The sequence below is a fragment of the Panicum hallii genome, chromosome 3 (assembly GCF_002211085.1).
Source record: "Panicum hallii strain FIL2 chromosome 3, PHallii_v3.1, whole genome shotgun sequence".
Taxonomy (NCBI): domain Eukaryota; kingdom Viridiplantae; phylum Streptophyta; class Magnoliopsida; order Poales; family Poaceae; genus Panicum; species Panicum hallii.
Genome location: NC_038044.1, coordinates 3,938,051 through 3,965,063, shown reverse-complemented (window position 1 = coordinate 3,965,063; position 27,013 = coordinate 3,938,051). Strand labels below are relative to the sequence as shown.

Below are 27,013 nucleotides of genomic sequence, written 5' to 3'. Positions count from 1 at the left end.
GTTTAAAGATATCGTTATGCATTTTGGGAATACGTACCAGAACCGGGACCGGAATCCTGAATACTTTTTAAAGATCAGAAAATGTATTATAGGGCCATCAATTTGAAAATAAGGAGACAAAAAGAAGAAGAATGAAGAAATAAGAAAGTAAGGAAAAAACAAGAAAATGATTTGATGGCACAGAGCCTTAATCAGATCAAAATGATTCAAGTTACTACCACGATTGAATTCGAACCTTAGAATTTTTCTACTAAAGGAAAGAAACACGAAAACGGTATGCTACAGGAAAGAAATGGTGATCGCGTAGAAACACGCGACAAGACAAGACAGCGTAAATGGTGACATATGTACAGGCGGTAACCGCTTCCTCCCCCTTCATCAAAAGTTCAAAACTACCATCGAGCACGAACGTAATGGCGGACGGGCATGGCGAAGGCACCGACTGGGAAGGGCCCTACGACCTGCTCCTCATGCAGGACGACTTCGACGACGTCATGTACCTGCTCGACATCCCCGCCGTCGTCCTCGACCCGGCGCCACTGGCACTGGCAGCACAGGCGCAGAACGTCACCGCCGGACCTCCCGGCGACAATCTCCCCGACCCGGAGTGGCCGGCGAAGTTGAACAACGACGACTCCGTCGACAGCAGGGCTCCTACGCACAATGCCGCTATCGCCGGCGATCTTCCTAGGAGCACGCAGTACGTCGGCGCTGGCACATCGGCGACCGCATCAGCGTCGTCGTCCCCGCACGACGAGAACGCGTTATTGGATTGCACCGGCTGCCATGTACTGCGAGAAGTTCTGCACTCTAACGGTAGGCGCACGTACTGACACACATGAATATTAATGCCGATCCGAACACAAATGCTTATACATGTACGTGACGAATTGAATTTCTAGGGCTCGAAGCGGTGAAGCTTCGTGTCCATGGGGCCGCCGGCCTGTTCTACCATGCAACCCTGGAGGTGTATCGCATCAACTCCGAGGGCCTGGCAACAGCACTGACGCATCAGTCCTACATCGAGTAAGATAGACACTACTCCTAAAATTCATTCTGCCTTGCTAGTTAAATTTTTAATTTTTTTGCCATGGATCATATAGTGATTTGGTTGAAGCGCCCAGTTTCAGGGGTCAGGACTACGTGTGGGTGAAACACTACCTGACGGACTACGCGCAGCAGCGCGCCGGCGCAGGCTACACCGTCGTCCACGACTCGATCTCTGCGTTCCACGACGCCCTCTGCGTCGGCATGAACTACGGCGGCAACGCTGACGGTGACGACCGCCGCGAAGAGATGCAAATGGCAGCGGCAGCCGGAAATGGCGGTGGTAGTGATCAGCAGCAAGAACTCGCCGGTACTGACGATGCTGCACAATCTCTCATCCACCAAGGCAACGTGCCTGCAGCAGCAGGTTGGATTATTGTGCATCTATCACTCCATCAGCTCTTCTTCTTGCCCTTTACATTAGGTTACATATAGGGTTTAAGTCGTTGAGCATTCAGTTTATCAGTTAATTACGAGTAAAATCTACCACTTCAAATATATAGGGCCATCTGAACCAAGTGCTAGTAACGAGCAGGAGCAACGAGAGGTTCGCCAGGTTGGCAGGAGTGCCCTCGCGATCCAGGTATTTGTGTGACGACACGAGATCACACTCGATCTACTGTTTTCTGGCGCACGACTTTTATGTTTTGTTGCGCAACACTACATGTCAGAGCCACTCACTCGTTGTATATATAGACATACACTTCCTTAAAAAATTTTCGGTTGCAGGAAGAGAATGAAATTAAGCAGGAGACAAAGAGCCTAACCTAATGTACTTCGATTCTCATACACAGGACTAAGAAATACAGCGTCTGATCAGTTCATTGACCTGGTTTGGCAGAGGGAGAGGGCGAGCAATCTGCAGCTGGGCGACCTGGCGCGCTACTTCCACCTCCCCATGACCCAGGCCGCCAGGCACCTCGGCGTCTGCGCCACCGTCCTCAAGACCACCAGCCGCAGGTTCCACGTACCTCGCTGGCCTCACCGAAAAGTACTCACCAGTTCATCACCTAGCTTCGTCCTGATCGATCTCCTAGCTTTACTTATACTTTCTGATGATTTGCTCCTACATACAAATAGTTGATCGATCAGTGTAGTGACGATGGAGATTTATTTGTGTGCAGATCAAAAGCATCGACAACCATATCGCCAAGCTGAGGAGGACCGGCGACAATGGCGGCACAGCGGCGAAGCGTGAGATGGAGAGGCTCACCGAGTCCAGGAGAAAGATTTACGCTGACCTGCTTGGTCAGTAAAGACTGGATACATTTTCTACAAGTTTTTTACATTAAAGATTTACACTGACCTGCTTGGTCAGTAAAGGCTAGATACATTTTTCTACAATTCTTTTACAGTAAAGATTTACACTGACCTGCTTGGTCAGTAATGGTTAGACATTTTTTACATTAAAGATTTACGCTGACCAGCTTGGTCAGTAATGGCTCTAGATACATTTCCTCCAGCAGCCTCATGATTCAAACTCAAAAATTGTGCGCCACAAATCCTCTAGCAATGTAGGCAATCTATCATGTCAAAATGGTCAATTCTAAGGTTATATGAAAGTCTTGTGGGAAATTCAAACCATTGTACAGATGTCAAATTATTTTTTAAATAGCATGGTTTTGTGTTACAACTTGCAAATGATCAAGTACCGGAAGTTCAGTAAATTTTACTCACCGAACGGTATACACTAGCCCTAAATATTCAGTTTTACCATCAGTTCTCTTGTGAATCAACAATGGTCATCATGTTTCTTTAGTATTTTTGTTGTACATTAGATGATAATTTTAGTGTAATTCAATATCATTCCAGATCCTCATCACTTAAAATCAAGCATAACTAGTCTCTACACGTTATCGTTCCAGGTGAGATTGATTTCAGAGACAAAAATACTTGAATTCGAAAAGGAAATTCAAAGGCAACATCGATTTTTCCTTCGACTATACCACTACATATACACAGTTATCCGCTAGCTATATGATAATGTGTTTGAAACGAAAACTCAACTATTTTGTCATCTGTTATGTACGATCTAAACGGTGACCGCAGGAGTTGAGAGCTCCGGAATGCCGCCCTGGCCATTGAGCACGACGACCTTCCCCTCTGAGTCAACATCCACAATGGCGGAGTCACCCTCCTTGACCTCCCCAGCAAGCATCTTCTCCGCAAGGCTGTCCTCCAGCAGCCTCATGATAGCCCGCCTCAACGGCCGCGCACCATAGCTGGGGTTGTAGCCTTCGTCCACCACCCGCTCCTTGAACTTCTCAGTGACCTGCAGGTTGATGTCCTTGACCTTGAGTCGGTCGATGACCTCCTGGAGCATGATGTCCGCAATCTCCTTGACCTCAAGCTTGGTGAGCTGCCTGAAGACGATCATCTCATCAAGCCGGTTGAGGAACTCGGGGCGGAAGTACTGCTTCATCTCCTCGATAACGAGGCTCTTGATCCTGCCGTAGCTGCTGTCCTTCTCGTCAGAGTCGAGGTCAAAACCAATCTTGCGCCCACCCTTCTCGATGACACTGCTCCCAACGTTTGAGGTCATGATCAGGAGGGTGTTCTTGAAGTCCACCGTTCTTCCCTTGCTGTCGGTCAACCTCCCATCTTCCAAAATCTGGAGCATCATGTTGAAGACATCAGGGTGTGCCTTTTCAATCTCATCAAAGAGCACAACTGTGTATGGCCGCCGTCGAACTGCCTCTGTCAGTTGGCCACCCTCAGTGTATCCAACATATCCTGGAGGTGAACCAATCAGCTTGGACACTGTGTGCCTCTCCATAAATTCACTCATATCAAGCCGGATCATAGCCTCCTCAGAGCCAAAGTAATAGGCAGCAAGGGCCTTTGCGAGCTCTGACTTCCCAACACCAGTGGGACCTGCGAAAATAAAGCTTGCAATTGGCCTGTTGGGGTTCTTGAGGCCCACACGAGCACGGCGGATGGAGCGACTAATTGCTACAACAGCCTCATCTTGGCCAATGACACGTCTGTGCAAAGTCTCTTCCATTTTAAGTAGCTTATCAGATTCATCGCTAGAAACCTTCTCCACTGGAATGCCAGTCCATGACGACACTATGTGCTGGATATCTGCTTCATTAACCATCGGTCCTGTCTCTCCAGATTCCTCCTCTGCTTTGCTCATCTCCTTGCTCTTGTCAATGAGGGCTGTTATCTGTGCCTTCAGTTCCATTTCACGGTCTCGCAGCTCTCCAGCCTAATGGCAAGACATAAAAAAAAGGAAATTAGCTATAAGCATCAGAAAAAAAGGTGCATGCAATTAAGTAAACAAAAGTATAGGCAGAAAGGCAGAGCATAGGCATCAACACATGTGATGAAAGCATGGAAAATAATTAAAAGAACAGGCAGAGAGAAAGATAAGTGAAATGCAGATTAAGGAATATTCTTACTACATTTTAAAATATAAATGGAGTAAGAAAAGTGATGGAAGGAACAAGAATTGCTGCATCATCCTAAAGTATTTGCCATCTGCCAACTATATAGGTAAATATTTTGTATATACTAGTGAATATTGTCAATAGAACAGTTATGGTGGATGGAAGTTATGAAATACTATGACCTACCAGGAGGCCTAGTACAACATTTAAGTTGCGACACAAGCCTGAAAGAGATGTCAAATTTAGTAAATATTATGTCAATTACCTTTTCAAAATCCTGACTACGAACAGCTTCATTCTTCTGTTTCGTGACTTGTTTGAGCTCCTTATCAAGCTCTCTTGCTTCCTCAGGAACCTGCACCAGAAGTTCCATTTAGAATGGTTTAGGGCATGCAAAAATTAAGCATCAAAATAAATGAAAGCAGATGACTTGTGATACTTGTACCTGTGCATGCTGTAGCCTAACACGGGAGCCTGCTTCATCAATCAAGTCAATTGCCTTGTCCGGGAGGAAACGATCACTGCAAACAAAATGTGCTGTCATGTGATGATAAGGATGCAACATAGAGCAAAGGTAAATCATCTGTGAACATCGTCAGACATGATGTGCACTTTTTTCTCTGAGATGGTAGCTAAGGTTGCAGAGTATTTTGCTTGTACTTTGTTACATGATCAGCTGAAGTGAGTATGCGACATTTCATTATTCACAGTTCACAGACCTGATGTACTGATATGAAAGTTTTGCAGCTGCGATCAGTGCTTCATCGGTGTAACGAAGTTTATGATGGATCTCATATCGTTCCCTAAGTCCTCTGAGAATTTCTATGGTCTCATCTACTGTTGGCTCTGGTACTTTCACTGGTTGGAAACGTCTTTCCAGGGCTGGGTCTTTCTCAATGTGCTTCCTATATTCGTCAAGTGTAGTCGCTCCAATACACTGAAATTGACCAGAACAAGTTATAGTTGTAGCAACCTCAAAACAAGCAAGAGCGCTGAAAAATCTCAGTTGAAGGGGCAATAAAAAAGGATACCGGACATACCCAAAAGAAAAGAAAACAGATAACAACATAGGAAATATTATCTACACACCTGTAATTCACCTCTTGCTAATGCTGGCTTCAAAATATTAGCAGCATCGATAGCACCTTCAGCTGCTCCTGCTCCTATCAGAGTGTGAACTTCATCAATAAAGAGTATTATCTCGTCACTTTGCTTGATTTCTTCCATCAGCTTCTTTAATCTTTCTTCGAATTCTCCACGGTATTTTGTGCCAGCAACAAGAAGTCCCATGTCAAGGGTAATGACCTGTGGTAAATTTGTTGTCCATCATTTCCTCACAATCTCATCAAAAGAATGCAGAAGCACGGCAAGAAAAAAATTGAAAAGTATGGTATTGATAATGTCCCCCATATACTCTGAAACTACTACTAGTCCACATCTACCAGTGAGCTAAGATTAATCTACAATTCTAATACAATTTATCACAAATAAGTACAAATATTTGCAGCATATTTTGCTCTTTCATTTGCTCAATTACTGTGTGCGTCAGCGCAGATGACTACAAATTTCTGTAAATTAAATATAATATTGGTGCTAGTATGACCCAAAATATTGAGCAGACTCTTCAATCATTAACATTGTGCCTACATACTTAGATGGCCACTGGAAGAGACTACACAAGTAAAATGAGAAAGAAAAGAGCAAACATGTGCATGCACCCTCATGTACAGAAGCAGAAATATACCATACACAACAAAACAGGTGTATGTAAGAAGAAGAGATTATTCCTAAGCCACAGAATCAATTAAAAAAATACTATGTATAGAAACATATTGCATATTTGCTTTGAAATGATGCAAAAAGGCTACCTTTTTCCCTTCTATCGTTTCAGGCACATCGCCTGTAGAAATGCGTTGAGCAAGCCCTTCAGCAATTGCAGTCTTGCCAACACCAGGCTCTCCAATCAAGCAGGGATTGTTCTTTGTTCGTCTGCCTAAAATTTGTACCACACGCTCAATCTGTGGCTGCCTACCAACAACAGGATCTAGCTTTCCCTGCAGATATGATCAATATTACTTCTAATCCAACACTTGTGCCTCTAATAATGCAGTAGGTCAGAAATATTACCTCTTCTGCTAATTTTGTTAAATTAGTTCCATACTCCTCAAGAGTTGGCATCTTATTACCACTACTCCCTCCTCCAACTCCAGCACCAACAGCTTCTGTAGTCTCACCAATCATTCGGATAACCTAGAGGTCCATGACATTAAAAACAAGCTAAATAAACAATGTTTCTTTTCAAACAGAGTACTTCATCCTGTTAGAAAAAAGAAGTCAGATATAGTTTACCTGTGTACGGATATTGCTAGGGTCAGCTCCAAGACTCTCAAGAACACGAGCCGCCACACCTTCACCCTCGCGAAGCAGTCCAAGAAGCAGGTGCTCAGATCCGATATAATTGTGTCCTGGAAATGCAAGTATTTATTGCTCAAAAGAAATCTTCTATGTAGCTTAATGAGAATTGGGATATAATGATAAAATCAGGTGCTCTGTGATATGATACACAAAAGGATATGATATTCTCGTTAATATAATGCCTTGACAGTTATCAACATAGGAAGTCGACATATTTGCTAGAGGAACAAGATAAAGGGTGTTTGTCTGTTAATATGGCAGTAGATCCACCATAATACATGAGAAAGCAGGGTGTGATGTTTTACATATACAAGTGGACAGCGACAAAAAAAAATTATATGGACACAGCAAGACGATGAAGAAACAATTACATTTAAAACCTGAATTGTTAAAAAGGACAAAAGTATATGTATGGATGATGCGAAACAAACAGGCCCCTTAATGATGCAAATATGTAAGGTTTGGAAGTATCCAGTATGAAGCTGATAGTGGAGACCGAAGCCACCTGTCACTGGGGCACACTGTTATTTTCCAGCTTGCAATCTATTTGTAGTGCTACTAAGAAATATTCTTTGATGAAGATACAAAAGGAGCATTCACAACTTCCATTCAATACTTAAAAAAGTAGCACAATAGACAAATGGAAGATCAAATGGAAGATCAACTACATATATATATTGCAACTACATATATACTTAAAAAAGTAGCACAACAGACAATCAGGATCCCTCTCAAATCAAAAAAAGAGATTCGTTGAATTTTAAGGGAAAGGGCATTTGGTAGGTATGTCAAGACGCCATCAGATAACTTCATATCTGAAAATCCATAAAATCTACCACATTTTTTTAGCAAAATATTTTGTTTAAAAAACACTGTCTGGGAGCTTTACCAGGACTATTAAAAAAAACCTAAATCTGGAAGCAACAGGAAAAGAAATTCCATTCTGGGGAAACAAAATGTTGGTCAACAGAGACAATCCTTCTAATATGTTTTAATTCAATACAAGAAGCAAATTAAGGACTAGAACACAGGACAAAAGGGTATCACAAGAACCTCGAGAAGCATACATTACATAGTTGGCGATTCCTTCTAGTTTATTTTAGTTGTAGTAGTTAATTAGAGAGAAAAGGAACCGAAATTGAAGTCATCACGACAAGGAGAAAGTTTCAAAGAAGCATTGATTAACCTACCTAATTGGCGAGCTTCCTCCAACGAGAGCTCCAAAACACGTTTAGCGCGTGGTGTGAATGGTATTTCAACAGCAACAAAGCCGTTGCCCCGCCCAATGATTTTTTCCACTTCCACACGTGCATCCTTGAGATTTATACCCATGGACTTGAGCACCTTTGCTGCAATACCAGTGCCCTCTCCGATCAGACCCAAGAGAATCTGCTCGGTTCCAACAAAGTTGTGACCCAGGCGCCTTGCTTCCTCTTGCGCAAGCATGATGACCTTAATAGCTTTCTCTGTAAACCTCTCAAACATCGCCCGAGTAACAAAACGAGAACGCCTTGTCCGCCGAGACGATCTGTAAGACGCAACTGCTGACCTGGAATTGGACACTGTCGGTGTGATCGAGAAACTATGTACCGATCTTAGGCCAACAAATGCTGACATCTTGACGGGGCGGCTAAGCGACATTGCCAACATAGAGGCAGGCCTCCTGGCGCCATGGGACCTCCATTTCTGGGTGCTTATGCGACCTGCAAATGTTGTTCCGAGGGCAACTGACTGCAGTAATGTTCCTGCCATGGTTGGAAGTACCGTCCCTTAACCTGTGCAAAGACATTACATAGTTTAGGAATAGTTAGTACCTATCCTCAAATATCAGATGGACACGACGGATGAAATCAAAACATTCACAGCAACAGTACAAGCCAAATCTTCAACATATCGCCCTACATCCAGGTGATACCCCAAACAAATTGCAAAAGCAAACTGTGCTGAAAGTTGGAAAATAAACTGCGTTACAGTCTTCCTAACAAAATAATCCATAACAATCTGGATGGACATGGACTGGAAATCCGCAAAAGAAATAACCATTTGGATTTGGGAGTACAGAAAAAAGGAGTTTTTGGGGGGTTCAGAAAAGGATCACATCTATGAACCGCGCCTATTGATTGAATTAAATAATGCTTCAACCTCACATTGGCATCGATTATAACTAAAGAGGGAGAGGGAGATCAGCCATGCATCTTATCCAGAACCAAAACTTAAACTAAAAATCAATATTTTGCCCACAGAACAATCTCTAGATTCAGGCCAAGAATCACAGCCAACAATCCGACAACAGGTGATTGACAATCCATCAATCGAAGAACGCGAAACCAGGACGCGAGAATCGGGCGCGCAACCAAGAACAGGAAATTACCCAACCCAAGAACAGGATTCAGAGGGAGAGAGAGAGAAGCGATGGTGGCGCTCACCTCCGAGGAGAGAGAGAGGAGGAGGAGGAGGGAAGGGCGGTGCGTTGGTGTTGCGTCCTCCCCTGGTCCCTGGAGATAAGGGGGCCGCTTGCTTGGCTTGGCCGAGTGCCCAACAAGAAAGAGAACAAGAGATTGTTCTCTCCCTCCCTCTCTCCCCTCCTTTCGTCCAGACTCCTGATTCTGCCTTTTGTCGTTTCCCAAGTTTTCTATTTTCTGTTTCTGCATTTCTGAGGACGGGAAATTTTTGACAAGTCCACAATTTTGTTCATGCCATGCACTGTGATAGATATTTTTTGGGGGTAACAGATTTTTTTTTCCCAGTGTGAGAACAGAATCAGCAGGTGTACGCAATGCAAATGTCGAAGGGCAAACAGTAGTTGACAAAATTGACTGAAGACGCTTAAGTAATGTGAGCACTTTTATTTTAGTTTTTTTCTTTATTATATTCAAATTGTACCATGTTACGGATCGTAGTGGAGTCCACGTGGCATGGTTGACAACTGCCGAGAGTTGGATCAAGACATCATAGGATCACGATCTTCAATGTAGGGTTGAATGCGATGTGAATAAGTGCATGCAAGTTCTCGAAGAAAACAAACATTCTTAAAAAAAAACTAACACCAATTTTAGTATATTTGTTTGAGTACAGGTACAGCATGTAGACCGGAGCTATGTTCATGCATGCAAGTTAACTACCCAATGTTGTCATCCAAAAAGAGGAATATAATAATAATAATATAAGATACTTTTCTCGTGCCGAACTGTAAGCATCAATCCGTTGAGCCACATAACAAGCCATTACATGTTTATACACATTTCCCTTTCTGATCTTTTACAAGGATGTGTTGGCAGATGACATGAACACGCATACAAAAATCTTGACATGGGCACTGTGTGAGATGGGGTGTTCCTTCACGCCGGCGCCAGAGCCTCGTAGGCCATCAGTTTCTGAACCGTGCACTTCTGCTACGGCAGCGACAGCTTTCAATCTTTTGTTGCCATCTGAATCGATTACACTGAACCTGAACGAATTTTTGCAGGTCTTTGAATACTTCTCCGCCTGCCAAACAACCCACCACGTCCACGGGACAAATTCTCTGAAGAACACAGATGCGACTTGTACTGCATGCACTTGCTCTTACTGATGCAGACATACATCTTTGCGAACTTGGACAACAACCATGCTGCAAGGACCCAAGAAACTACAGCTTGAGTTGAGATTTCATCTAGCATTGCAGAGACGAAAACGAAGAGAAACTAAGATGATTGCTGACAAAAATTGACCTGAAACCAGTATCAGGCAACTGGTCCTGCATCGACGATTACAAAAACACTTCAGCCTTTGCTACAACGTACATACGGCGGCATGGTACAGCAGGCTGCTGATTGCTACAGAACTATGGAATAATCTATGCAGATGGCTCATGCTTGATTGTTGTACCATGACATCTTGGAGACAGCCATTGACAAAATTGGTAATCTGGGGAATCCGAACCGATGCCTTCATGGCCATCAAACTCATCCAATCCAATCAACTCTTCGATCCGACTCTTCTTGTCCGCTAGGTTTGGGATGCCCCGTGCTCCAGTCTCTTTAAGAGGATAATCTGTCTGTAATTTTGGAGTGCTCACCTTTCTTGGGGGGGCAAGTTTCAAGTGTGGCGGCCTTCTTCTCTGACAGTTGCTTGGCACCTGGTGACTGGAGGGTGCAGATGCTTTTGTTGTCCTGCTCAATCTGGACGGAACGGCAGGTGCCTTCTGAATCTTCTCTTGGGAGGAGACTTTGGTTCCTTTGGGGCATGAATTGTTACTCCCTCGATGCGGTTCAATGCTCTTCTTTGCTGAAGATAGTTTGTTCTTACGGAGCCTCTGCAAGACAGGATTTAACTGACGAACTTCAGCATACCCCATATCCATTGTGTTTCTACGAGGTGACAAACTGAGAAATTTTTCAAATTCAGGGCTGTTGTAGGCAGTGCGCTCAAATGGCCAGAATATTGGTTCATCAGACTCGCTGGCTTCTTTCCTCTCCGATGTCCCTGGACTAGAACTGGAAGGACCAAATTGGAGGCTTCTGACTGCACTGAAAGAAGGGCTGGGAAAGTCAGAACTGAGACTATCCAGAAACTGTTCCTTGCCTGGCAGCAATGCAGAGTCCTCTGCATCAAGATCTAAAGAAGAGACCCAGATATCTGTTCCGTCAAGATCCACAGACTGAGTATCTGACTGTACTGTGAATGGTGTACTTGGGGTACTGATTGTAGATGACTGTTCGCTGAGAGAACTATCATATGAAGAATCACCGCACTCTGAGTCTGACAGAACAAAGGGAAAGCCATTCTTTTCAAGTCTCCATCTAATCGCATCCTCCTCAGTAGCATCCTGCTTAAGACTCTTTAGCGGCAAATTGAGGATGGCAGATGGAACCTCCTTGTCAGGACATGGAGAAGTTGCAATTTCCTCCCTGTTCACGGTCACATCATTGGAACTAGATAGCAATAACTGCGTTGAGAACTGATTATGAAGTGAAGTTGCCTTGTTGTCAATTTCGGAACCATCAAAATCATGGGTCCCCCAGCTGTGCTTCATACAATTGTATTTTATATCACCCTAAAAGATTGATTCGACCTAGCGTTAACAGAAATAAGAACTGTTAGTGGAAATCGGCAAACACTAGCAGAACTTCTCAGTTTTTCCAAGGAGACAATAAGGAAATGGTAGCACCTCCAGTTAAGACAAGGTAATGCAGACAAACCAGAACCAAGATAAGCGAGGATTGCACCTTAAATATTGGATTGAAGCATCCATCAACATTGTGATTTAAATTTTACACAAGAAATTAATATTACAAATGAAGTTTACGGGGTCAAACTAATTTGTTCTGCTTTGATAAATAAGTGACTCAACTATAACAGTCTTGAATTCACATCATACATGATATAATTCTTTTGTTGATATTTCATCAGTATTCTGAAAAGTATCACCATAAACTGCGCAGCTGTCTAAGTATTTCTCATTCAAAGGCACTTTGTCTCAATTGACCAGGATTTTATATCTGCTCCACTTCCTAACACTACACTGCTTTTGTTAACCACTTCAGCTACATGCAGACTTTTATACATAAAGAAAAAAGAACCTACTCCAATCTACGAAAGTGACCTAATGCGCGGGTGTTGTTTTCATATATCACATAAACAAGTTCAGGTGCCCCGTTATGGGGAAAAATTCCATTTCTTTAATAGTCAGATAGGTTCTGGAAAAGGAACTCCACCAATAGAACACTAAAATCAACCTGAGGCTGTAGTCAAGGAAACAGTCGCATGCCTTATGTCATCACTTGTCAGAGTACTTCAACTTCAAGGAAACAAGTCCATTAACGTAATGGCAGGCTTTCGTAGTGGCCTCAGAAATGGTCAGAGTAGAGAAGTTGAGATAGTGATATGATGCAAAGAAATTTCCTCTTGTTTCAAACGTAAATTGTTGACACTATGACTGCTGTTCAGATTTATCAGTCTAAATATGCAATGATGCGTAGTAATACTGACTACAAATAAATAAGTTACAAACATGTGGAAATAGATTCACATGTCACCCAACAATCCCCAATAGTTTCAGAGTTACACCAGCATGCAGAAATCACTGACATTATCTAAAAAGTTCTTGAGGATGAAGTGTCCCTCTGTAGCTCTTTTCAGTGATAAACCTGTCCTGCTTCTAATCAAGAACTCAACATGTAGAAAATTTCCCCCCGATGTCAGCATCTTTTATGATACGGAGGTACGAAAAAATACCATTCTAGCAATCGAGAAACAGAAGAGGCAAAACAGAGAAAGAACTGAAATCTGAAAGAAATCCGCCGCAAGGGAACTTTCTTCCTAAAAACCGGTTAAATTCGGGGAAAAGAAAGAAGGATGGAAGAAGTAAGCGACCGAGGTTTACAGATTGGTGGATGATTATGAACTGAACAAGAAAGGGGGGGAGAGAAGAGTTGCTACCTGAATCTGGCGCGCCAGGACGAGAAGCCGCCAGGCCCTGTTGCTCGGCTTGTTTCTCCCTCCGTCCAAGGCTCGAAGCGGTTTTGAATGAACCCTCTGCAGCCCTGCTGGCTCTGTGGTTTTGGTAGCGGTTTCTTCTAGTTTGGACCTCGGATTCCTTAGGGCTGACATGTGGATCCTCAAAACTTAGGTGAATTCTTTTTTCCTAATAACTGGCCAGCCAGCAGGGGTATTTTTGGTGCCGGTGTGAAACCGATCGGATCTGGGTCCCCTCAGTATCTTTCTTTTCCTAAATCGCATACATATTGTGGGCCACTTTTCATAAGTTCTTTTTTTATCGAATGCTTTCCATAAATTATTGGCATTGTCGATATGCCACATGCTCCCTCTATTTTTATTTACTTATCGTATTAGGTTTATTCTAAGTCAAAATTGATCAACTTTAACTAAATTTATAAAAAAATAATAATATTTACAATATCAAATTTGTTTCATTGGATCCACCATGAAGTATACGTTGATAGTGCATATGTTGGATAGTATAATTATTGCTATATTTTTCTATAGATTTGGTTAAAATTAACTAATTTTAACTTAGAATAAATTTAATACGATACGTAAATAAAAATGGAGGGAGTATGCTGAGAGAGAGAGGGGGGGGTGCTGAGGTCACACGTACGGATTTGATCATATTTGCCGGGTTATGTCTAGTAGTATATTTGCAGAGACTTGAGAGAGAACAGCACAAGCTGTTGCGTGTGCGTGTTTTTTCTGCTAAATACGTATCTTGATCTTGATCTGTACGATTGTGCGGTGGTCATTCTGATTATATTTGTAACAGTTTTATTTTCCTAACAACGTTCGCAGAAAATTCGAAAGTTTCCCCCAAGCGCATCTGGATTTTTGTTGAAATTGTACGTACCATTCGACATCGTTTGAGTTGCTCCTGAATTTTAGAATCCTTTTTCCAAGAATTATTGTGAAAACTCTGGATCGCTTTCCTCTTTGGGCTGTGTACTTGGCCCACCATCATCCCGTTCACATCGTTTGAGGCCCAACCCACGGCCTCCTAAGAACCATTTCCGTTCCGCTTCGGGCCATCCTGGCTCATGGGCGCGTACCAGGCAACAAGGCCAGCGACATGACAGCCCATTCGCTCGCTCGGATTCCTAACTTTTTGAAAAAAAAAAATTAGAGAAATTTTGAGAAAATTAACCACCCACGTCCGATTGAGCAAAAAGTTCGGCCCAATGTAAGTTGGATCCACGTGCAAAACGGCCCAAAACGCCCAGAACGGCCAAAAAACCCCGTCAAGCGGCGGCGCAGCTCAAGCACAGCTGCATAGAAGGACGAAGCAACCTCCTAAAAAAAAGAAAAGAAGGACGATGCAAATTCATGGTTGCACTCCTCAAAAATTGACACCAGGCTTTACTCTACAATCAAACTAAAGAAGCTCTGCCAAAAAGAAATACGGCGCTACTAGCGCCCGACTTATGATGCATTTGATGCTTCATTGCAACATCAAAATAAAATATCTGAAATAATTAAAAATTGTAAAATTGTAATATTGAAAAATACGAAAAGAATAGTTCAATATAAGCATCGTATTCTGAGGAAAAATTTACCACCGCAATATCCAATGCATGTTTTATGAAGGATGTGTTTGGTTTAGCCGTGAGCTGTGAAAAAGCTATCGTGAACTGTCTGCTGTATAAAAGCTGCTGTGAGCTGATAGCTGTGAAAAAACTGAAAGTCGTTTGGTTCACCCTGCTTTGAGAAAGCTACTGTAATACCTTGAAACCCTGATAGACTATATTTATACTCAAAATGATCGTAGTACATAGATTGTTCGGTTTACAGTGACTAATTTGAAGTTCAAATAAAATAACTAAAATATTAGACATACCTCTATGCTACTCATTGACTAACCAAATCATCAGCTATCATCTCACGGATAGTATTTACGGTAACCTCGTTATGTCCCTCTACCTCATCACCTTCTTGTGCTGCTGCTATTGTTGTTGTTGCATGTGCCGCTCGAGGCATGTACTCCTCATTTGCATCACATCTATCAAACTCTTTATCGCTCAAATGGCTATCACGAATGAAATTGTGCAATGCAATACAAGCTACGATGATTTTTGCTTGAATTGAGAAACGTGGCATAGCTTTTAATATATACTATTTTTGCTTTAGAACCCCAAATGATCGCTCAATTACATTACGAAGGGACGAGTGCAAGTAGTTGAATATCTCGTACTTTCCTTGTGGTGGACGACCACGACGATGATGAAATTCTAGTAGATGGTATGTGCTCCCCTTGAAAGGAGCAAGATATCCAGTTTTGTTGGGATAGCCAGAGTCCACAAAATAATATTTATCTGTAAAAAAATATAATTAGTAATAATATAGAAAGTGTTATCTATAGAAGAAAATTGTCTCATATTTGTAACTTTTGGTGGGACAGGAAAGGAATCAAAATTTGACAATGCATGATTAAGGATTCTTGTGTCATGTGCTGAACCCGGCCATCCGGCAACCGCAAATGTGAATCTTATATCAAAGTCACGTATTGCAAGTATGTTCTGTGATGTATATCCATATCGATATGTGTGGTTAACCACCTCATCAGTGAGAACTACGATCTGGACATGAGAACCATCTATAGCACCAATAACACCTTTGAAATGAGGCCAAAAACTTTTCATGTTCAGTGCTAAATGTTGGATCCTTAGGTTTGATGTTTTCTTTCCCCAACTTACACAAACATTTGAGAACCTCATTGAACTTCATATGAACGTCCATGTTGATCGTACAAACCTGTTCTTAGCTTGTGAAAATGATTGGGGACCTCCAACGATCCATAGAAATATTGCCAATGACTCTATTGATGTAACATTATGAGTGGATTTTAGATCATACGAAGAGACCAATAAATCATGAAGTGCTACAAAAATATCAGGGCTTATCCGTAACATCTTATAAAAATATCTTGGAGGATTGAAGCACCTCATAACCCATTGATATCCAGTTTTTGGAGCATCTTTATCTCTATATTCACCTTTGTGCAAATATCGCTCATGGTACAGACTGCCCAAATTTCCAAGAACTGCAGCATGATGTGATAGTTCAGATAGTTAAGACAGAAATAGTAGAGACTGCTGACTTTTTTTTGCTAAGTCTTCCATGCTTGCATCCATCTAGACAGAAAGTGAAAAATACATAAGAAACATATATATTGTTACACATGATATTAATGGTTCAAAGAAAATAGTGGTTCAAAGCAAATAGTGGTACAGAACCTGATGGTTCAAATCAACTAATGGTTCAAAGCAAAGAACAGCTCACAACATAATTATTAAAAGAAAATAATAGTTCAGATGCCTTCATGCAGCCTTCTTCATCTCCTTCTCGTGCTCTTTCTCAATAAAATTATATCTGCCTTCATTCGTTTCAAGTAAGAAAAGGATCTGCCTAAATTCCAGCTTCATGATCAACAAGGTAGCTGTGTGCATCATAGAAGTTTTTTCTTGCACACCATACTCCTTGACCAACTTCATAGCATCTGCAATAGTAGGGACAGGGCTAGATGGAGGAGGAGCTGATGATGCTTCAACACTTGAGTTGATCTTGTCAGCTACACCATCAATTTTCAGTCACGTGTTCTTATACATTCTAAAAAATGGACTTGTCTCCTCCTTGTCTTCAACTGCTCTGTATATTTGTTTGCGCTTCTTTCCGGCTAGTTTTGGTTTCTTCAAAACAGACAACTTGATTGCAGAACTATCATCATTTTTTTATGCAACCTCTAACACATCGTCACTTGAGGAATCACCTGAGGAAATATCTCCCGGACAGAACGCGGTAGCTCCAGTGACATGCACCTTATCTAACAAGAAATGCAAATCATCAAGGTATTTTGGACCACGTTTCCGAAATCTCACATGATTGCACTTCACACCTCTCTCACTATTGTTGCATCTCTGAAAAAATGCAAGGTTCAGTCAAACATATTATGAGTGCATTTTGTATTATACTGAAATAACATCTTATCTTACCTCAAGGTGTTCATTCCACCATATGTCCGAGCAATCAACAGTTTGATTTGCCTCATTACATCTAAGCCCAGTGGCAGCATTCTTCAATACCATGAACTGTGTGTAATCTTTTTTCAAATTATCCAATTTATTCTTCAATTATGTCTTTACTAATTTCACTCCACACTTTGCTAAAAACTTTTCCTCCATATTCTTCCAACCATTTCTAGTGAAACAACCTCCAGGCCTATTCCCAGCTAAAATCTCCTCCTTACAGATATCAATCAAGTGCTTCACATTTGCATTGTTCCAAACTGACTTCTCAGCCATACTTTAGTAAAGATAAATAAAAGTTGCATTAGAAGGTACAAATATTATTTTTCTAGCTTCATCAGCGCACTAAAAGATTTATTATAAATACAGAGAACCATTTGAGTTCGATTTGGGATGACATAAGGGAGATGTGATGCAAAAAATTTTAAAGATGTGGGAAGGTACCTTGCCGCTTGCCGGTGTGGAGCAGGGAAGCCGGTGAGGAGGGGCGGCGCCGGGGACGGGCCGCGCCGGGGGGAGGGGCCGCGCTTGGGACGGGCTGTGCCAGGGGGCGTGGCGCCGAGATCGGGCTGCGCCGGGGGGGGGGGGCGGAGGGGCGGCGCCGTGGGACGGGCCGCGCCGGCGGGAGGGGCAGCGCCGGGGGACGAGCCGTGCTGGGGGGGGGGCGGTGCCGGGGGGAGGGGCGGCACCGGGGAGAGGGCGTCGGGGAGGAGCTTCTGGTCGTGCGTGAGGTGGAGAAGGGGAAAAGAACGAAGGGGAGAAGAAAAGAAACGAATCGGTACTTCATAAGGAGTGGCAGTGGGTAATTTTTGTGACTTACGTTTGCCCTAACGCAGCAAAAGCAGGCGCCCGGCTGCTGTGCGATTTCTACGGTGGAAAGCAGCCTGCGGTGGGAAAAGCAGGTTAAGTTTCGACCTCTTTAGTTTGGATTCTATTTTTTCACAGCAAAAACAGCCTACGGAAGCAGAACCTAACACACCCGGAATATTCCCAAACAAATATCACCATACGATGGATTGAGATTGAGCACACTGAATATTAAAATACAAACACTGCAACATCAAAGATTAACAGATGAAACACCAAAAATTAACTATTGCAACATTCGCATATATCTACAGCATTTGCAACATCCAAAAATCTCTACTGCAACACCATAAGGTACCGATTGCAGCATTCCAAAATCTCTACTGCAACGTCATGAGATACCGCCTGGTGCTCTCCTGCCACAACCTTCGCCCGGTGGCAGGGCTTGGCTACGGCCGGTGGCGGGCGGTACACGCATAGCTTCTCTTCAGGCCCCAGGTCGACCATCCCTTGGACGAGGACGAGGCCGTCGCGAGCCGCCAGGGGCCGGCAGAACGTGCCGGCGCCCTTTCCATCTGCGCCTGGGGGGAAGCACGCGCCGGCGCGGAGCAGCCTGGTAGCCTCCGCCGTGGCGGCGTCGACCAGCATCAGGTTGCCGTCGCGCCTGTCGACCAGGCCGCCGCGCAGGAGGGAGGGGACGACGAACCGCTGGGCGTGGCGGCGGAGCTCCTTGCACGTGGTGGCGCAGCGCACGAGGGTGACCGGGTCGGAGCGCGCCGCAACTTCCGACAGGAGGTCGAGCGGAAGGGAGAGCGGCGCGTGCTTGCACCTCCTCGGTCGTTTCCGTGGCCGGGGAAGGATGGCGGCGCCCGCCATGGCTTGATTCGCAAGCTGGATTGGATCCGTGGGAATCCTCTACTCCTACGTTTGTGGGATACGTGGTTGCGCTGCGCCAGCCGCCAGGGGAAGGTGGGTAACACGTATGCTACTTTAATATTGTTTTATTAGAACAATAGATTTGATGATTGGTATTTTTTTACGAAACATGCACATATACTCTCATGTATACATATATGCACACTGAACCTAAGGATGAAAATGGACGGAAAAAATTCCATGTCGTCCCGCTGCTCATTTCTGTATTTACAGAAAAATACGAAAATAGAACGGAAAGCGGAAAGAGATGTATCCTGCTGGTATTTGTGGGATCTCATTTTTATCCAGAATGATCCCGTATTTATAAAATCCAAAAAAATTTAATAGGCACACCATATGTCCTCTCTTATTATCTCGATATCAATGGATGCACTTTACGGTTTAATGATTGGAAACATGAAACACTGTTTTTAGTCGGGCTCATCTGGGCTGAATTTGCTCTCAGCCGGGCCCGTGCTGGTGTGATTCTGATTCCACTGTTGTTCGGCTCCGGCCTCCCGGCGCGGCGGCCAACCTTTCTGGGCCCCCGGCGGCCCGGCCCCGCCGCCTGCTTAAACCCCGAAACCCTAACTGTGCAACACCCCAGCCCATACCATGGACGAGCCCCAGCCGCCGCCGCGCCCGCCGGTGCAGCTCGCCGGCGCGGCGCGCGACGCGGAGCTCCGCCTCGCCGCGGCGCTGTCCCGTGAGGAGGTCCTCCGCCGGCGCCGGCGCCGCCTGCTGCAGCTCTGCTCCCTCTACCGCGCCCAGTTCTGGGCGCTCGCCAACGAGCTCCCCGCCAGGCACGGCGAGTACTGGTGGCATCACGGCGCCAGCCCCGCGCTCGACGACGACCCCCCGCGCGCCCGGCTCCGGCCGTCCCTGCCGCTGCTGAAAGGGAAGGGGGCCAGTGCTGGAGCGCTGGAGAATGGGAGCCCCGTCGGGCCGCTGGAGAATGGCTGCCGCGGTGCCGTCGGCCCCGGCGCGGCGGCTGCGGGCGGGAGGGCGGGGTGCGCGGCCTCGAATTGCGAGGCCAAGGCGATGCCCCTGTCCCAGTACTGCTTCAATCATATCCTCTTAGACCCCAAGCAGCAGCTCTATCAGCCCTGCGCCTTCCCCACAAGGACAAGGTATACTTCCTGGGTTGACCAGGGGAGTCCAGGATATGATCGCGTCGTATAATCTCGCAATTTCGCTATACAATTCTGGTTTTTGCTGGGCTATGTGTGGTGCCCTGGTCAGAAATGAGTTTAGTTCTTCTACATGAAATTGTAGTAATAGTTTCTTTTTTGTTGAGAACTTGTTCAAGCACATTGATTTGGTGGCTATGTTAGTATGTTACTGTTGAATTTTGTTTTCTAGCAGACTAACACATGATTGGGAGAGAACTAGGTTTGCGGACATGTATTGTTGAAGGCTTTGACAAAGCCTCACAACTCTGGTTGGAAATTGGAATAGATCAGTTCCCGCATATTCCTTGTTCCGCTTCTGAGTGGGGATAGCTACAGCAGCACCCGGACTACAGACTACTATAATCACATAATGAAGTGTAAATGCTAGTGGATATACTATTTTAACCAGAAGCTGGCTTGATAGCTGCCTCCTAGCTTTAATTAGGCGTTTTTTTTAAAACACCGGATTCAACTTGTTGTCTGAATCAAACATAGAATACATCAATTGTTACCTCTTAAAACTATATGCATGTCATTTCATCATTTTACTCTTCTGATTTTCTGCAGTGGCGCGCCAGATGGGGAAGCAATTTGTGGAAACCCTGTTCTGAGAGGCATTACTCCACTACGATGTGCTGACCATGATCCAAAATCTCCGAAACTCATCATAGATGCTTTGAAAAATGTAGGAATTGACCTGCCCTTGACAAGTAAGAGTGCTCCAAAATTGAGTCTCTTGATTTCTGAAACAGTCCGGGAAATTCAGATGAAAAGAAAGCTTTCCATTTATGGTGGAAAGACTGCACCTTCTGATATGTCATTGAAATGATTTATTTGGACCAGCCTGTGATCTCTTTGTACATGATGGCCCTACAGAGATGGGAGATGTTCCATTGTAAATACCAGGTGTCAAGGTTCACCAAATCTTCAAAAGAAGAAACAATGAATTGTTAAACTGTTGGATGAGTTATAGTGCAGTGAAGGAAGCCCAATTTAGAACAATTGGCTGCTTTTAAGCTACCCTCTTTAAACTTTGAATGGAAGAAAACAAATTTCTGACTGGGCTTTCAACAGCCACATGAGGTATGTGAAGTCACCACTAGACCATTGTTTGCTATTTTGAGTTGTTGACACTTGATATCTACATGTTGGCAAATATATTATTACAAATATGCAACTCGAAACTGTTATGCATTGCTAGTAATATAGATAAAAAGGTGCATTTGCTTTACTTTGAACTTTGTGAATGAAAATGCCTTGTGTTGTTATAATTCCCTGCTTCATTGATGATCTTGTGAAAAATAACTTAACCTTTTTATGCTAGCTTTGGATCATGCATTAATGATGCTATACATTTAATTTGCCCAATGGCTCATGGAAATGAATCTGTATTACATGGAAATATTTCTGGAGTAATAGCAAACATTTCTTAATGCTAGTGATTAGTGAAAGAAACATCCAGAACTAGAGATAGAACAGTGTTATAGTTGTTATAGTGTTGATAGGTCATAGATTGAATAGAAATCAACCTGTCTTTAGTCCTGATTGTTTACATTTTCTCATATTCAATATTTATATCCTATACATAGTGAGAGCACAGTGGTAGAACACCATTTGTATCTTTGTATAGTATAATGAAGTTAATATATCATGCTCGCTGAATTCTGACAGGAATGCTAAATAAAGTTCAAGTAATTGGAGGGTTGTATTGAGTCTTGGATGATCAGTCAGGCTACCCTGATGAGACTTGCTAGTCTTCCCTGTGTGGGGAATGTTCAGCATGGAAGTTTCTTTATCATTAGTGTTGTTGCTCCGTATTGGACCGGAAATGTTTCATCTTGTTTGTGGTCAGAAATGTTTGTACATATAGTCGTAAATTGTGGTAGCTACTATTAGTTTGGGGTATAGGTATTTATCTTTGTGGCTGCACCCCAGCGTTGGGAATTTGGGACTGGCAGTTTGGGGCTATATCTAGCTTGCAAAATGTGAATGCATGGTTGATTGATCTGTGTTACTTGGGATGTCTTTCTTGGGTGGTTTTCCTTTTTTTTTTGAAAGCTTGGGTTGTTTTCTTGGGCTAGAGTTGTTTTCTTAGTCTAATCCTCAACTCGTTCATTGTTCAGTTGCAGCCTGTATATTGCTCTATTGTTTTATTGCATAGCTTCTTTGAGCTTGGTGTCCGGACAGCGTATTCTTGACATTTGATCTTATCACAGCATGCTCTCTCAGTTCATCCTCTTATAAGAACATGTTTGTGCACTCATACTCTGCATACGACATGGCCTTCTACATATCTGTCGGCTCACCTGTGAAGAATATCCACATTATTTCTCATGTTGTTGGACTTTAATCCTTAAATAGAGATATGTTTAGTGTACTACACCAAGTACAAAATGTAACCAGCTGGCGATATCTTTAGCATGCTAGTGTCTTGTACTACATATTTTCCTTTGAAAGATCCAGGGCCATTGCCCGGTATATTAATAATTATAATGACTACATTTAAGTCCTATGTTTACATGGATATAAATATAATGCATTTGTAATGTTCAGGAGTGCTTACCGCAACATTTAAGTCAAAGTATTTGTTTATTCATTAATTAGGATATTATTTACGATTAAATTCAATGGGACGTAGACTAGATGATAGATTCACTGCAAAATAAAAAGGGCCAAAGCATACACACCTGTCGTGCATTTTTACGTTCATAAAAGTGAGTGCGCATGTCTTTGTAAGCGTCTCCATCTACATCTTAAGTTGTTAATATATTCCTTAAAGCCTATTTACTAATTCTTATTTGGTGAAAATTATATCCACCTTGAGAACCGCAAACTCACGTCTTAGGATCTGTTTAGAATACAGGAATGTCAAGAGTCAAACTGTAGGCTGCTTAAGCAGGCGACACCTTGTCACCATCAACTGCGGCTTGCATCCTCGGATCATGTCTATAGGTGTACCTCCATGCGCAGAGCAAGTAGAGAAAGAAGGAGACGAGCGCGAACACGGCGAGGAGCCAGTAGAACAGATCGAGGCGGCTGGCGTTGAGGTTGGCGCCGTCGAGCCAGCCATGGCCCCCACCTTGGCGCGCGGTGGCGTGGTTGACCACCTGGATGAGGAAGCTCCCCAGCCACGACGCAACGCCGAGGATGCAGAAGACGATGGCGCCGCCGATGGACTTCATGCCGGCGGAGGCCTCGCTGTAGAAGAACTCGAGCAGGCCGACGAAGGAGGTGACATCCATCACGCCCAGCAGGAAGAACTGCGGCGTGAGCCAGAACACCGACATCGGCGGGGCGCCCGCGGACGCCGCGCTCCTCCTGCGGCAGCCCTCCACCACGGCGGCCACGGCTAGCGCCATGACGCTGGACGCGAACCCGACGCCCACGCGCTGCAGGTGCGTGACGCCTCCGGCGTACCCCGTCGCGCGGCGCAGCCACGGCAGGGCGGCGCGGTCGTAGGCGACCAGGATGAGCATCTGGAAGACGATGGGGACGATGAAGAGGCTCGCCGGCGGGATGCTGGTTCCGCCGAGGCGGGTGTCCATGGTCCCGCCTTGCTGCACGGTGAGGGAGAGGAGCAGCGGGATCGAGACGTTGCCGAGGACGGAGCTGAGGAAGATGGGCAGCATGCGGAGGATGATCTTGGCCTCCTCCACCTGCGTCACCGTGCACAGCGACCGCCCCCGCGTGTCGCCATCGTCCACCGCCGCCTTGTCAAGGAACCTTTGTACAAGAGCGACGAAAAGTCGATCAAACTGTGCACCAATTGGCATGATGATCGCGACAGCAAGGTGGACCAAAGAGTCACAAAATGATCCACAAAGGCACAAACAAACAGGAGAGGGAAACAAATATTCAAAGGGTGCAATTGCAAATTTATTATTGTTATTATTTCCATACGCCCACTGGAGGATCTAAAGTTCAAAACTATGAAAATTGCTTTCAGATTGATGTACTCTTCGAGTCAAACAGCTAGGTCCACTCTATTGTGAGTAGAGAGTACTATTATTGCCCGGCATAAACTTAATGAGAGACCGACAGGGCCCCTTCTTACTTGAAGTCTGAAGTTCTTTGCATAAATTCAACGCTCGTGCCTGTGCTATCAGTGGCGACATGCATCTCCGTCACATTTTCAGGCAATGATAGCTTCCTCTTACGAAAGGCAGCTACAAAAACCTGTCATATACAAAAAAAAAGCCAACAAGTTTCAGGCAATATAAAATTTTATCAAGTTTTTTCGTTTCATATAAAATTTTATCAAGTTTTTTTGTTTGTTTAGTACAAAATTTCATCTTGCTCACTCTCGGCGGATGAACATATCTGTGTACCTGAAAGATTCTTGCGAGAGGGCTCCCCGTGGGTTTCTGGTGCCGGTAGAATGGCAAGCCGCCGCTGACGACGACCGTGCCGACGAGCACCATGATCGCCGCGAGCGCGAAGCTGAGGCCCCAGCCCTCGTTGTCCTGCACCCACACCAAGAAGACGAGCCCCACGAACCCTCCGAGCGAGATGCAGAAGGCGAACCAGTTGAAGAAGCTGATCTTGCCGTGCAGCTCCGCGGGGTCGTCGCCGTCGAACTGGTCGCCGCCCAGCGCCGCCGCGCATGAACGCAGCGAGCCCTCCCCGACGGGGATCAGATACAGGCCCAGGGTGAGCAAGCTAAGGTTCCGACCGCTCACCGGCGCGCACTCGTTGGGGCGGTTGATCATGTCGCACGGCGGCGGGTGCAGCGACGGCAAGTGTGCCTGGAATGCTAGGAGCACGTACCCCTGCCCATGGACCAAACGATCATCTCAAGTTCTCAACTGGATGGTATTTGTCGAAGCTTCAAAAATTTGTCCAAGATCTCGACCGAAATTAACCTCATGTATTTGTGTCTGAAGGGGAGTATTTGCTAATAAGATCTTTACATAGGTAGTACAGTACTGTTCATCCATTATCAAATGATACCTACCATGATCTCGATGGGCGCGAAGATGAGGATTGTGTAGAAGCGCTTGATGTAGGAGTCTGAGACGAAGGCGCCAAGGAAGGAGAAGAAACATATGGCCCCAAAGAAATTCGTGGAGGTGGTGGAGGCGTCCTTGACTCCCATGTGCATGGTTCCATGCAAGTAGCTCACTAGGTTCAATATCATGGGTATATTTGCTATGTTTGCCATCACAATAAGAACTGTAAGCACGGTGAAACATATGTGTTAACAATCTTGGTTTATTTTAGTATTAACATAAATCTCAACATCGTTAGCATGTGTGCTATGGAAAGGAGAAGGATCAATGTTACTAACAATGGATGAACATGCTGGCTTTCACTCCACCATGCCTCTTTTGGTTAACTGGCCGTCCCCTCCAGTCTACAAGACCTTGCAGAGCCATGGTTTTCGGCAGCGTCCGAACTCCTATCGCAAGGCCTGCAAAACAAACCTCTCCTGATTTCCTATCTTCGCAGGCAGCATGTGTGGCTTGAACTAATGCTTTTTTATAGCCGGGGAAGACGAGCAACTAACCCGGCCGTCACATGATTTGAGGAGGAAAGCCGCCACACCAAAATATTCAAACCAAGCCGAGGGTGTGCCGGATTTTTCTCTTGTGATGCTGACTCGTATCTACTAAAAGATATATGTGATTGTGCCTTCAAATAATTGTGAGGGCGCCGTCACCAAATCATCACAAAAAATGATTTAGCTGATTTAGTTAGATACTACCTTGCAGTGTTGTCATACGTAAAGTAAGTACTTGCACGAGATCATATTTAGAAGGGGCATGAAGTGTCCTTACCTTTAATAATTCCAGTATGTTATTTGGGCGTATGCATCTTCTTGGTATAGTCAGCTCTGCCACACAAGCACTGAGATAAAATACTTACGAGAATTATTCAATACTGCAAAAAAAAATGGAAGCGCACAAAAAAAATACCTCCGTCCCATAATATAGCTATTTTTATATTTTCTCCAAGTCAAACCTTTTAAACTTTGACCGTAGATAGTAAAAAAACCATAAAGATTGACAATATAAAATGATATTAGTTTACTCATAATCCCAACTATCATAATATGTAACTTTTTTCTATTTATTTTTTGGAGATATGATTGGTCAAAGATGAAAATATTTAACTTTGACCAAGTCAAAAAGTTGCTATATTTTAGGACGGAGGTAGTAGTGTGCTTTATCAAATTCATAATTCATCTTAATCAAATTTAGTCTCGTCCTAATTTCGACGTTCAATGGCACAATTATTTTACATAACCCACATACAAATATACTATGAGTTTTGCAGTACGCCATACTAATTAAGGGGCGTCAAATCCAAGATTGAGGACATGTTTGGAACAAGTCTACGTCATTGTCAAGGCACAACGTGTTCCATCCTCTATAGAATATAGGATTCTTGGACCATGCCTACAGCTTGTATCTCCATGCAACCAAGGAGACGAGTCCAAAGAGCATGAGAAGCCCAACATTGAGGTACGTTGGCAATATTTAGCTACCCGATACCGAGTATGGAATAATTGAGGAATATATATGGCCATACAACTGCGGCCTTGAGAACCGAAAATTTCTAGTCTTGGGACCCGTTTAGACTACCGGCGGCATCAACCGTGGCCTGCTTCGTTGACGCAGGCGACGACCCCTTCTTGTCACCCAGCATTGCGGTCCGCTAGTTGCATCCCCTGATCATGTCTTTAGGTGTACCTCCACGCGCACAACAGGTAGAGGAAGAAGGCGACGATCCCGAGCACGGCGAGCAGCCAGCA

The 27,013-nt window shown here is 44.2% G+C and overlaps 4 protein-coding genes across 11 annotated transcripts; 1 reads left to right on the top strand and 3 right to left on the bottom strand.

Moving 5' to 3' along the window:
• Nucleotides 1–2,905: 2,905 nt before the first annotated feature.
• On the bottom strand, nt 2,906–9,436 carry LOC112884107 (chaperone protein ClpC2, chloroplastic). The gene is made up of 10 exons (XM_025949436.1): nt 9,281–9,436; nt 8,045–8,629; nt 6,789–6,904; nt 6,567–6,689; nt 6,308–6,493; nt 5,529–5,744; nt 5,159–5,376; nt 4,885–4,960; nt 4,705–4,794; nt 2,906–4,258 (listed from the first exon to the last, which is right to left on the bottom strand). The coding sequence occupies exons 2-10, from the start codon at nt 8,604–8,606 to the stop codon at nt 3,080–3,082; spliced, it is 2,766 nt and encodes a 921-aa protein (XP_025805221.1). The 5' UTR covers nt 8,607–8,629; nt 9,281–9,436; the 3' UTR covers nt 2,906–3,079.
• Nucleotides 9,437–10,061: 625 nt separating this feature from the next.
• LOC112884241 lies at nt 10,062–13,398 on the bottom strand. Of its 5 annotated transcripts, none has more exons than XR_003227065.1 (3): nt 12,572–13,362; nt 10,565–11,907; nt 10,062–10,464 (listed from the first exon to the last, which is right to left on the bottom strand). XR_003227065.1 is itself a non-coding variant. In XM_025949616.1 (3 exons), the coding sequence occupies exon 3, from the start codon at nt 11,866–11,868 to the stop codon at nt 10,690–10,692; it is 1,179 nt and encodes a 392-aa protein (XP_025805401.1). In that variant the 5' UTR covers nt 11,869–11,907; nt 12,572–12,993; nt 13,275–13,372; the 3' UTR covers nt 10,062–10,689. The 5 variants fall into 5 exon arrangements, 4 of the variants coding, with proteins under 4 accessions (XP_025805401.1, XP_025805399.1, XP_025805402.1 ...); XM_025949616.1 differs by having other exon boundaries at nt 10,062–11,907; nt 12,572–12,993; nt 13,275–13,372; XM_025949614.1 differs by having other exon boundaries at nt 10,062–11,907; nt 12,572–13,154; nt 13,275–13,344.
• Nucleotides 13,399–19,672: 6,274 nt separating this feature from the next.
• LOC112887578 lies at nt 19,673–23,240 on the top strand. Of its 3 annotated transcripts, XM_025953775.1 has the most exons (4): nt 19,673–20,217; nt 20,827–20,969; nt 21,103–21,342; nt 21,931–22,765. In XM_025953775.1, the coding sequence occupies exons 1-3, from the start codon at nt 19,703–19,705 to the stop codon at nt 21,156–21,158; spliced, it is 714 nt and encodes a 237-aa protein (XP_025809560.1). In that variant the 5' UTR covers nt 19,673–19,702; the 3' UTR covers nt 21,159–21,342; nt 21,931–22,765. The 3 variants fall into 3 exon arrangements, with proteins under 3 accessions (XP_025809560.1, XP_025809559.1, XP_025809558.1); XM_025953774.1 differs by lacking the exon at nt 21,931–22,765 and adding an exon at nt 23,116–23,240 and having other exon boundaries at nt 20,827–21,342; XM_025953773.1 differs by having other exon boundaries at nt 20,827–21,342.
• On the bottom strand, nt 22,925–25,764 carry LOC112887576 (protein NRT1/ PTR FAMILY 4.3-like). 2 transcript variants are annotated; one of them, XR_003227590.1, is made up of 6 exons: nt 25,547–25,764; nt 25,214–25,431; nt 24,588–25,028; nt 24,314–24,435; nt 23,053–23,982; nt 22,930–23,019 (listed from the first exon to the last, which is right to left on the bottom strand). XR_003227590.1 is itself a non-coding variant. In XM_025953772.1 (5 exons), the coding sequence occupies exons 1-5, from the start codon at nt 25,632–25,634 to the stop codon at nt 23,151–23,153; spliced, it is 1,701 nt and encodes a 566-aa protein (XP_025809557.1). In that variant the 5' UTR covers nt 25,635–25,764; the 3' UTR covers nt 22,925–23,150. The 2 variants fall into 2 exon arrangements, 1 of the variants encoding a protein (XP_025809557.1); XM_025953772.1 differs by having other exon boundaries at nt 22,925–23,982.
• Between the last annotated feature and the right edge of the window lie 1,249 nt (nt 25,765–27,013).